The sequence below is a fragment of the Galendromus occidentalis genome, unplaced genomic scaffold (genome assembly GCF_000255335.2).
Source record: "Galendromus occidentalis unplaced genomic scaffold, Mocc_1.1 scf7180000077147, whole genome shotgun sequence".
Lineage (NCBI taxonomy): Eukaryota > Metazoa > Arthropoda > Arachnida > Mesostigmata > Phytoseiidae > Galendromus > Galendromus occidentalis.
Window position 1 is genome coordinate 117,360 of NW_003805135.1, and position 11,811 is coordinate 129,170.

Consider the following 11,811-nt stretch of genomic DNA (forward strand, 5'->3'; position numbering starts at 1 on the left):
CGTCACGACCTCCCCTCTAGGATCGATTACACGGGACTCTTCGTTAAGTTTCTTAATGAGAGCTCCGGCCCGCGTTGGGCTCTCTCATGGCTTCGATTTTCTCCGTTCAAGGTCCCCCACCTCCAATCCTGCATTAGTCTAAGAGTCGCATTCGTAAACGCCCGTTGCGAGCGAGAACCGTGCACTCCCGGATTTGCCCGGAGGTGACCATTGAGCGGCTTTGGAATAGTCAACCCATCGAGAATTCTGGAACAGTCCCTGCTAAAAGCTGACATTACGATTTCCGGCAGTGACGACCTCGCGTTTGGCTTTCCGGGCACTTCCAAAAAAGCCGTCGCATGGGCCCGGCTTATCAGTCGTTATTGTTATCATTATCATTATTGGCCATATTCGCTAATCGGTTCCACTATAATCCCCGCAGCCCTGTCCTGGGAACCCGAATGCAAGATCGATGGGCCACGGAAGGCTCTCACTGCACTCCGAGTTTTCGTGCCTAATCAGTTCGTCGATCGATTCTCGCAAAAGCGGCAATCAAGCCCTGGGACTCGACGGGGGAAGAACGCGCGCTGAAAATCAGCAGGGTCCCCACCCTGGCTCCGACAACAGTTCCGAATTCCCCGTGATTGCGCTCGGACAGACCCGCATTGAGTATTGGATTCTCCACGACCCCCTACTCGAGCGAGCCCTGATCGTGAACCCGGAGCCGCGTCCAATCCGGCACCTTCTCATGGGCTCTCACAAGAGTGTCACGGTCAGCTTCAGACGCTGACCTTGGGGAAACGGCGACGGTTCGAACATGTTCCTCTTTAGTTCAGACGTTCCTCCTCTCACTTTGATGAGAACTCCATCGCTATATCGACTATACGCCCCTACGCACGGCCGAGTGTGGTCCTATTGAGGTGGCGTTCCATCCAGCTCAGAAGCGGAGGTTTGCTATCGGCCCGCCTACAGCGGAGAAAAGCTCTCGAATTTCCTCCCATTATTCGTATGCTGTTGCGCTTCGAAGGTGCGTCCTGATTATCTTCAATCGAGTTCCTTCGTGTCGTGCATACTCCTCCGTGAGGGAGGATCCAAATTTTCCAGGAGGACATCACCCCCCTTCGCACTCGGGAAGAAAAAGTAGCCGAGCCAGGGTGTCAAGGAGTCATTAGGCGCTACCGGGAATCCTGGGCGACCTGGTAATCGAACGGATCAGAAGTGGGTAGACTCTGCGGGAAGTTGCGATTTTGAATCGGTCGTTTCTCGTCAGAGTCGTCTACGGCCACTGTCTCCTCGTCTTCACTCCTGCGGCTCTTGCGGTTGAGGAACAGCCACGAAGTCGAGTCAGAACCTAAATCTCCCCCCCCCCGTCTGGGAAGATTCAATTGTGAATGTCCGCAATCTTCAGCCTTGCATTCGTTCGGAATCATTCCCATCCTCTTGATGCTGTGACAGCAATGGTGCTCCGTGTTTCTTCGGGGAGACAAGATCTCCCTAATTGAATTCGAGGGAAATGACGGAAATACAGACTGTTGACAGTAGCTAATGGCGCGGAAGGCCCGGCCGAGCCATCTCCATGATCCTTCAATTTCCGGCGAGCCACCGGTTGATATATAAACTGGGCCGTGCCGAAAAGCCGATTCCGAGACAGTTGGGAATTGGCCGAACATTAAGTTTCGGCTTTGGTGTCGGTTTCTCCAGTTTCTGCTTTGCGACAACTTCCAAAGTAAGCTGATGCGACGGCTCGGAGCTACGAGCATCGCATGAGTGGGAATACATGCATGCGCGGATTATCCTGACTTTGTTCCCCTGACTCTTGATTGAGGCGAATGTTGGAATACGTAGCAGCTCCCCGCTGAATATATCCCAGCTAGAAAGACACAGATCACAGCTCGAGGCTGCTCCAGGAAAACCTCCCAGACGCGGCATGGAATGAGAAGCAAATTCGATCTACATATTTCTCCGTATTTGTTTTTTTCCGGAGTGGTGGCTGAGAGAACCAGATCGAAGTCGGAACTTGATTTTCAGATGCCCGCTGCAAACCCCGTCCGTGTTCCGGCGCCTCCCACTTAGATTCCGACGACGATCATCCCGCGATCTTTTCACTCAGGGAGATCAGTCCAAACAGCTCGACCTAAGCCCTCCAAGTCGAACTATAGGGTCGCCCCTTTGCAAGTCGCTCAACGCGAAAGGAAAATCAACTCCGAGTTCCTTTTGCAGTTTCATTAGTTTCATTAGGCGCCGTCAGGGGTTTTCCCGGCTCTCCGAGGCTCGACAGGGTCGTAAGAAGAATCGCGATGTTTGGAATCGTGATGCTTGACCCAATCAGGGCAGAGGTCCAGCGGAATCCGGCATCTGGAAGAGAATTCAGCTGCATGAAAATGGAGTTTTCACCATCATTCATTTCGTGGTCTCCACCTGTCGATGGTGAATTCTTCCTAGGAGGAAATGAGCAGAGCTTGTACGACGACCGGTCCAGCTCTGATCAATTCTCGACAAGTGGATCTCGCTGAACGACCGTCAACGAAAACTTCCGACAACCACTTGCGGAGCTTTCGAGTGGCTCCGATCAACAGCTTCTCCTTCCGATTCCCACGAACGAAAAGAAGAAGTCTCCCCGGCTTTTAGAGAGACCATCGTCACCGATCAGCTGTCAGCGGGTTCGACTCGAATCCGATGTGACTCCAAAGTATTGTCGCCACTCAAGACCTCCAATTTCGAACTCCGGCGTCGAGCCACGAAGAAGCCGTGCTGCAGTCTCTCCAGCACTCTCTGCGCTGTCTGAATGGCGGAGGCCGGATGGCTTGGATGGAGGTTTCCCTTCCTCTCATTGGTGCGTGTTCTCCCCGTGATCGACTGGACCGCTTCCATCTCGGTGTGGTCCTTTCCTCTCATTCAGGGGCGCGAAGTCTTCCAGGTTGGCCAGCCGGCCGTGTTTATCCAAAGAGTGTTTAGTGAGCGCTCGAAGTACGGTTCACTTGACCGATTAGAAAATCGTCCGCCTGTCACACTGTCGTGGGCTGGTGCACGGGAGCTGTGACGCTCGAGACCGGCTCCGATAAGCATGGTGGTGCTTCCAGGCCCGGAGCGTAGCTCTGCGAAGATTTTTGCCGCCATGCTTAACGAGTCGGGTCTCAGTCCAATAATTTTACCAACGACTGTGAGTGATGTTGTGACAACCGCTTTGTTTAGTGATCGGAAGATTGTTCCTTTCGACTATCTGGAAGAGGATCAGAGTAATTGGACAGACTTCTGGGTGAGTGTCGACCGCGGATATGGTCACCGGGGGATCATCTATTGGAGTGGTCGAAGGAAACCATCAATTCCGATGCCGTCCAGACAGACCGCCGCCGAGCCACCAGGAATAAAGTGATTTCGAGCGATCTCGATGCTCGCGTGCTCTCGCGAGAGCTCGTATCGGAGACTTCCGGGACTCAACTCCCTCGGAATGGGGGAGCATGCACGTTCCTCCACGCCGGATATCTATGCTCCCAGAAGTTCTGTTCCCGGATTTTCGGACGGAGCTCATCGCGAAAATCGAACGGGCGACATTCTCTCACGAGCCTGCTGTGACGACGATGCTCTCAAAGAAGTTCCCCGGAACGAGCTCACAATCAGCCATGCCCGGAATGCCAAGGGGCTGTATCGGTGAACACCGCTCGCCCGCTCTATTCCGAACCGGAGTTTTCGTGATTGTTGTATTGCCACTGAACCCCTCGACAGCCACCTGTTCTGTGACTTTGACCGAGGGATGTGCAGAGGGCGCTGTGAGCGTTTTTTCTGTTTCCCTTCCCGTTCTCACTCGCGAAGGGTACTCCAGAACACGAGGGTCGGAAATGTCAGAGGCAGAATTCTCGGCCTCGGATCTCGAACGAGCAATCTGCTCAGGTCCGCGCACGTCAACGCACTGAAAGGGTCTGCACGCATCGAAAGATCATTGAAACGCCAGATGGGATTCGCCGAATAAGGACCATGAGCCAGCAGCTCATTTTTCTTTCTCCTCGCTCTGATGCTGATGCTTCTTTCCTCTCCTTCGAAGGCACGCTGACGGTTTGCCCCTCTCACTGACCTCCTTACGGCGCTCGAGACTATCATGAGTCGTGACCAACTTGTCAGAATGTTTTGCTCCGCTAAGTCGGAGCCGTAGACCATTGTGAGGGCAGCCGAGTTTATTTCTGTCGCACCGGATCCTTGCGAAGAATCGGCGTCGATTTCACAGCCACAGCCGAGTCTCGTGCCGCGAGATCCTGAATCTGCCTAATCGCCACGACGCTGAGATTCGAAATCAGATTTTCTCTCCTCTCTCCGTGGAGATTTGCTTGACTCAATTATATTGTCGACGGCGGATTGACGCACTCTCAATCAGGAGAGGGTGGTGCGGGGAAGGAGCTCGTTAACGGGAATATTTTGATGATTGAGGTTTTCTCCGAGAACTCCCCGGAGCGAATGGATCAATCCTCATGCTAAGCAGTCATGTCCCTTGTTTCCGGAATCGTTCTACTGAGATCTAGAGGTCTGCTTAAAGTGGTCGGAGGGATCCAATTTGATGGCTGAGCTCAACATAGCCGTAAATTTCGTTGATTTATGGAACTCTCGGAACTTTTTGGAGATCGTCCCATATATATCTAAGTGGCGTCCCCGCGGGGCTCGGTGCGTTTTCGAGTCCTCAAACCCGCCGCCTGCTCAGTTCAGATAGTATCATGAGGAGCGCTCTGCAAATCGTTCAGGTGAACGTGTGCCAGACCTCTTCTCGCGTCGAGCTTCCCTGTATTGGAAGAAAGTGCTGTGCTCAATTCTACGAAAATGATCTCACGACTCCTCATTGGGAAAGGCACACGATTTGGGCGTTTCCCACCAATCCGAGGCATGCTGACGCGGAAAGAGATGGTCCATTCCAGCGAGCCGTTCTTCGGAGGAGTGAACATATGCCCCGCTAAGCTCCTACTTCAATAATTTTGGGATCGTAGATTTTGTGTCGCGACGGGAGCTTGAATTTTCTTGGTGTTGCTACTCGGTATTGAAGAACATAACAGACTCACCTTCAGATCGTGCTGTGGCCTGGAGAAAGGATATGTTCCTGAGAGACTCTAGCCTCGGGAACGGTCGAATCCGTTGAACTTTGGGAGTTCGTCTCTCAGCCAATCATGAGCGATTCCAGCTCTTTTTTTCTCGTTCGGAGCTGAGGGAGGGTCGGATATTTTCAATTTCGTTCGCCGGAATCGGCCCAATTTCAGGGCAGATACGTGCGATCAGAGTTTTATTCCTTCTCCAGGTTTTGATGCGGGGATTCCGAAAGGAGCTGCTTTATCGCTCGAAATTGTGAAACTCCCGGAGGAAATGAAACTTTTCTTACACGTGAGTCTCTCAGCACCGAACTAGTTCCTGTGAACGGAATCAGAAAACGTCATTCCCCCTGGGCATTCCGGATGATTCTCCGATATGATCTAAGATCACTTGATGCTCAGCTCACGGTGGGCCCGGCCTCGAGGAAACCCGAGGAGTGACCGTTACCGACCTCGGAATCGCTATCAAACTTTTTCGCTCCTCGGTGGAACCTCCCGTGGGTAATTTTTCCATGTTGCCTGAAACCGAGTCAGGTGAGCATCGTTTGTTCCCTTGTGGGCTCGTGAGCCAGCCTGGATGCAATATGCTGCCCCCCATGCTCAACCCTGTCGGCGATAACGGGGCGGATCTCTCTTCCGGAGTCTTATGCAGGGCGCAGCTGAGCAACAATCTCGACTGCTCATTCGCCTCGGGAGATGAACTAATATCGAGGAGTCGTCAGACTTCGCGCCAGTACGGCACATGCATGAGGAAACGTCGAGAGCTCTTGCTAGGAATCCAGAATCTCCGAGATGGCAGCTGGGAAGCTTCCCGGGGAGAGGCCAAGGGGGGTCGGACGGAGAGTCGAATGCGGGGGTAACGAGCACGACCTCCGGGGATTAGTCCCGGAACTGATTCGTAACGGGGATGCGAACTCCGTCAGGATGGGTGACACAGAATTCGTAACGGGACTGTGCGGATCTTTGTAGGCGATCCGAAGCATTCCGCACTCATGGCACGAAGTAGTTCTCATCGATTACGTCTTGATCAGCGAGCCTCTCCGCCCTAATTCGGAGAGGAAGTCTTCACGAATGAGAACTATCTTCGTTCTTCTTTCCTTCCGAATGAGGACAGAGTTCTGTGCGGGGGGAGCCCGTGAGATGGACAGCTTGGAAGAGAATTCAGCTCGAAGCGTTCCGCATCTCGTCTATCACCTGCGAACATATTCCGGAACAAGGCGAACGATTTGAGCCGACGCCGAGGAGACATATGGAATTAATTCCATGGTCCACGAAACCGGTGGGGGAAACTGACTCAGCCGGTAGAGGCTTCACGCGGGGGAGCGATGTCAAAATCACCTGCTCGATTCGACACGTCAAATTGCGAATCTGAGGTGGCAGTTCCGCTTAGCTCAGCAGTCGATTATATTAGCTTGAGTGCGTTTCGCGACGAGAGCCAATAATCTATTCGTACAGGTGGAACTCTTGTTTGTTGGCACAAGCAAGTCTCGCTGTCTCATCGATCCGATCGAATCGACGCTTTCCATCCTACTGATCAAGGAACCAAATGACTATGGTCCTAAGGGATGAAGAGGAAACACCCTACGAAGGCGAGACTGATAATTTCCATGTAGCGAGCGCGGATACAAAGCCTCGAGACCGGTTCATGAAGATACCCAATCGATTTCATAAATATTTAGATCAGTCAAGTCATAACGATCGACTTATGGCTTAGTTCCGAGCGTTAGTCGTTGTTCATAGTAGTCCATGGGCTGGTGACGTCACTCGTCGGAACTGACGCGTCTAAAATAATCCCAAAAAAAATGGGTAGCTGTCTGGCCGGCTGAAGAGGAGATGGTCACAATGGCGACGGGACCTTCGGACTGCGGGAGCAGCCCCATTGCGGAGCCGACCGGTTGCCGAATGAGAAATGTTCCACTGCGATTCATTGTCAGACTTGAATCCGGGATTCATTACCTACCGTGGGCCGGACCCTATTCTGGTCCAAAGAAATGGCTGCGGTGAGCAACACGACTCGGGGCGAGGTAGCGGGAAAAACTCCGCGCGATCGCTGAATTTCCCCGACGCTCGAGATTCACCCTCGAGATCGACCTCGCGCAATGCTCATTGAGAGAAGACAATTTCCCATGACAGCTGTTCGCACAAGAGCTTCTCCGAGCTCAGCGAGGGAAAGAGTGAAAATAGGGAGCTGCATCCAACAGACGCTGCTCCGCCAGAATTTCATGCTCTGCCCCAGATCATGGGGCTCGTGGAGATTTCCTCACATTCTGAGCTCCGCCAGTTTCCAGATTACCAATTACCTCTAAGCGGGTGCTGATGACGGGTCTTTGCGGAAAATCCCGCTAGTAGAAGCCACTGCGCGTTTTCAAATTTTCTCTGGGAGCGAAACTCTGATCGGCTTATCATGATTATCCAATGCCTCGCGTGTACGAAGGGAGAGCGTCCTCCTGCGGGGATGATGACGCCGCCTCTGACCAGCTTGATCCCGACTCTTTCGTTAAGGGCCGCTTCAACCATTATATCAGTTCCTAGGGGCCAAGCCAGGGCCGTCAGTCGGGGTTCACCTGCGGCGAGTGACCGATCGACGACCCACCGGGCGATCACAAGTCAGCGGTGCCCACCGTCATGAGCGCCGTCTTTGAAGCGTTAGTTCGGTTCCGAGCAGTGTTCGTTGAGTCGGGACGGTGGGTTCGCGGCCGGGAAGAGGACATTGAAATGCGTCGGTCGATCACTGCCCGGCTGACAGCGAGGTCGAGCCCAATGTGGAAACGCATTGGGGAAAAAAGAGCTATAGGTGCCCCACTCCGTTTCGACACATCGCGCGGCGACGGAAACGATCAGCCGACGGAGGAGTAGCGAGCGCCGGAGAGCATGGCCGACGGAAAATGCGTTTGGGCAAACTAAGCGACTCTGTACATGTAATTGCGGAAGCGGCATGATCTGATGCGACTGCAATCGGGATAGATTCCGGAGGGAATCATCTGGGGGAAATTATATTTGTTCTCCAAGAAACGTCCGGCGAGCACGTGAGCCTCAAACAGAAGTCGTCTCGCAAGGAAGGAGAATAGAGTTTGCCGGCAGGCGCCCTGTGCAATTTTTATCTTGAAGGTCTCGAGTCCCGGTGGGAGCGGAAACGCACCGTGAGCCCCTTCAAGAAGGTCGAAGCATTCATTCGAAGTGACAAGTGAATGGGAATTCAACAATTCCGCTAACGTTTCTCGTTATTCCTCTCCTCGATGAACTGCACTCGTCGGCATTTGCTCCTTCCTCGTCGCATCGATTCCCGAGCCGTCGACGCCACCATCGGCACCGCCGCCGTCAAGGTGACGGTCGAATCGCCGCGTACAGACATCGATTTCCTTCCGGGATTTTCGTAAGGAAATCGTGGCGCTGCTACAGACGTCTTCCCCTGAGCTTTCGAGGAGACATACCCTTTCCGAGCAGCGATTCCATTGACAGGCAGTCTCGTTCACGCTTCTCCCACGAACCCCTCTCGTCCGTTCTCGTCCGGATGAGCATATTCGATGCGCGGGAAAGAATCTCCGCCAACCTGAGGAATCGCTGCACAGTTTTCTTTGAAACGAGCGCGCGAGATTTTCGCCTACTTCGCTCGAATCAAAGGAATAATCTCAGACTACTCTGTTCGATCAGACTTATGCAGTCTTCCCGAGGGCGCGGGATGATCGAGATCGACGTCGATCCCAGTGTTCCGTTCCCGTCGAGCTAAGAGTCAAGCCGAAAAACGTTCCCAATGAATTTCGACTTGCGGCGACGATGCTGGTGATCCGATCGGTGCAAGCGATATCCTCTCAGATTTCAGATGAGCGCCTGGGATTCGCGGGAACGATCGGAATGAGGTTTTGAAGAAGGAGGAAGAATGCCTGAGCGAACATTCGGGACGGATTGTACTTTACTTCTTCCACCTCGTGTCATGGGTCCCGAATCCGGCCTGGCCCAATCTCTGCACCCTATGATGCTCGGGAAGCCGACTGGGGGAGGTTTCAGAATCTCTTGCGTTTTCATATTTCCCCTCGATAATGCCTGTTCCTTCTACGGAAGCTGTTGTTCCCTGTCTCATGCTGGCTGCGAATGCTCACATGTCTCAGGATCACGAGTCTGATCGCGGATCGCGGACTTTCGGTCGGTGTTGGGTGCTTGCTCTTGCTCCCAGCGCCTCCCCGCGCTCCTGGGAGCGGTCCACTATCGATGTGAATCTTTCCCTGGCCTCCTCCGAAGCGAAAACTCTCTGCGCCAACGGAGGCATGTCGTCTGCTCTGGAACGGAGTTCCCTGTGATCAGCTCGGCTTTATGCGACAGAAGTCCCACGCAGGCAAATCGGACCGATTCGTGTCACACCGAGCGCGAGAAGGTTTTGCATGCGCCGCGGAAGAAAGTTGGAAGCCGACGATGGCTCTTATTGAACCTGTTTCGATCACAAGAGTCGAAGAGATATTAAATTCGGCGCTGCGCATGGGGGCGTACGGAATGAAAATCTGCCGTCTGTACGGGTGCCTCGCCCTGACCTGAAAATCGAGGGAGGGAAAATTATTTAGGCACCGGACGATGATTGTCCCGGCATCGGACGAGACGCATCCGAGGGAAGAAAATCCGTGATCGGAATCAAAAATCGCCTAAAGTTAAGCCGAGTTTCTCAGTGAAGGGTTTTCTTCTGCGTTTGCAGGGCGTCTTCGACACAGAAATATCAATCGGGCTGATAGCGTTCATCAAAATTCTCATCATCCTAATAATAGTGGTGGGAAATCTCCTGGTGATACTCTCCATATTCACCCACAAGCCCTTGCGACAAGTGCAAAACCTATTTGTGGTATCGCTGGCCTCCTCGGATGTGACGGTCGGTCTTTTTGTGACGCCTTTCAATGTGATTTATCACCTAGACGGGAAAAACTGGGTGTTTGGGATTCTTCCCTGCAAATTGTGGCTGACATTCGACGTGCTGTGTTGCACTTCTTCTATACTGAACCTGTGTGCAATCGCTATAGACCGGTAAGTTTCCCAAAGATTCAATTAGTTTCCCCTCAGGAAAATTGCGTTCCCTCTCCGAGCTGTGGTGGTGATGAAAGTTCCGAAATTGAGCATGACATCAGCTCATCAGATGACCTAGCGGCGCCTCAGCTCAAAGGCGCTAGCAGGAGCAATGTTTTCTGTCGAGTTTTCTCTCGGAGGAGCTCCAAGCCCAACTCGATGATTCGATCCCGATGATGAAATTTGCCTCCCCGGTCGTGTCGGGAGGATCAGACACGCGTTGCGCTATCGGAACTCAATTCAACTTTTCCTCTTTCCAGGCATTGTGCAATAAACGATCCGCTCGAATACGTGCACAAGAGAACGATGGGCCGAGTTCTCAGACACATAGCCATTGTGTGGCTAATATCACTGGCCGTGTCGGTCCCGCCTCTTGTTGGCTGGAACGACTGGCACGAAAAAGACTTCCCGGGCAAATGTGAATTATCATCAGAGAAATACTACGTTCTATTCTCGGCTCTCAGTTCATTCTATTCTCCGCTAGCTCTCATGTGTATCATGTACGTGAAGATCTTCCTCTCGCAGAGGAAACGGCTTAGACAGAGGGCTGAAGCGGCGGCCAGGGTGAGTCTCGTTGTCGATGCTTGATTTTCCCCTCCGAGCAGAGCGATGAGCAACGAATTGACTCGAAGTTCTCCAGCAGAGTAGCTGTGCTCTCTCTGAGTTCGATGCGAGATTTCATTCATAGAGCTCTTTTTGAAAAAGAAACGGTTCATTTGACCGAGTATCCGGCGATTCGGAGCTCATTTCCGCCCAAAATTAGAAAAAACAGCCTGTGTGCGGATTTCAGTATTCTCCTGAGGAGATGTTGTTTCCGAAAACGATCCTCTTCCACTTCAGATTCCGCTCCCATCTCTTCAGCCTGGAGCAGCTGCCCAACCGAACGGTGAGGAAGCAGCAGGAGGACCGTCTGCAGGAGGTGACTCAGACTCAGGTGCTGGACCGTCCTGTTCTACTGGATCTCGCGGAGGCAACGTGGCTGCAATCGACGTTCCGGACCCCCAACCGCTCAGTCGGTGCGGGGCGGCTTTGAACGTCAAAGCGAATTTTGACGAGCGTCAACGAATATGTTTAGCAAAAGAACGGCGGGCGGCTCGCACGCTCGGAATCGTCGTCGGTGTGTTCGTTGTGTGCTGGCTTCCATTCTTTCTAATGTACGTCACTCTGCCGTTTTGTACGATCTGCTCTATTCCCGACATGTGGATGAACTTCTTCGTGTGGCTTGGCTACTTCAACTCGGCGCTCAACCCTTTCATTTATACGTACTACAACCAGGAGTACCGCAAAGCGTTCAAGAACATATTGACCCTCAAAATCTGTTGGGACAATTTTACCGCCCCATTCTCTTGAGCGCACCCAGACAAGGAGTTCTCAATACGGAGCATTGCTTCCTCATTTACAAAAGCTCATCGAGATCGTTGGATAGGCTATGAGATTCGAGAGATGAATTTTTATGATAATGTGAGACTGGATTCTCTCAGTTACAGGGTACGCCTAGCGGAACGGAATTTCGACTGTGAATTGAAAAAAAAAACGATGCAAGAACGGGAGAGTGTGGTATAGGCGGAGCTTATCAATGCATTCCAAGGCCTCATGGTCTTATAGGACCATCATTCCAGGGACTTGATCTGTAATAGATGGCTGTAATAATGGGTCTCTTGACGTATTCCCCGATTCCTGGAAAGGGAGACGGGCTCCCCGGTCTAGGGGTGGCTGGGATGCGATT

At 52.6% G+C, this 11,811-nt stretch overlaps 1 protein-coding gene across 1 annotated transcript; it reads left to right on the forward strand.

The window, feature by feature from the left end:
* Positions 1–3,094: 3,094 nt before the first annotated feature.
* Positions 3,095–11,435, forward strand: LOC100899498 (tyramine receptor 1-like). The gene is made up of 4 exons (XM_003741297.1): positions 3,095–3,235; positions 9,724–10,046; positions 10,346–10,649; positions 10,926–11,435. The coding sequence occupies exons 1-4, from the start codon at positions 3,095–3,097 to the stop codon at positions 11,433–11,435; spliced, it is 1,278 nt and encodes a 425-aa protein (XP_003741345.1).
* Positions 11,436–11,811: the final 376 nt, after the last annotated feature.

Excerpts from the sequence above, each read along its gene's own strand:
- LOC100899498 (XM_003741297.1), top strand. The coding sequence starts at position 3,095 with ATGCTTAACGAGTCGGGTCTCAGTCCAATAATTTTACCAACGACTGTG. Across the intron at positions 3,236-9,723 it reads GTAATTGGACAGACTTCTGG|GGCGTCTTCGACACAGAAAT; the intron begins GTGAGTGTCGAC and ends CTGCGTTTGCAG. Across the intron at positions 10,650-10,925 it reads GGGCTGAAGCGGCGGCCAGG|ATTCCGCTCCCATCTCTTCA; the intron begins GTGAGTCTCGTT and ends CTTCCACTTCAG.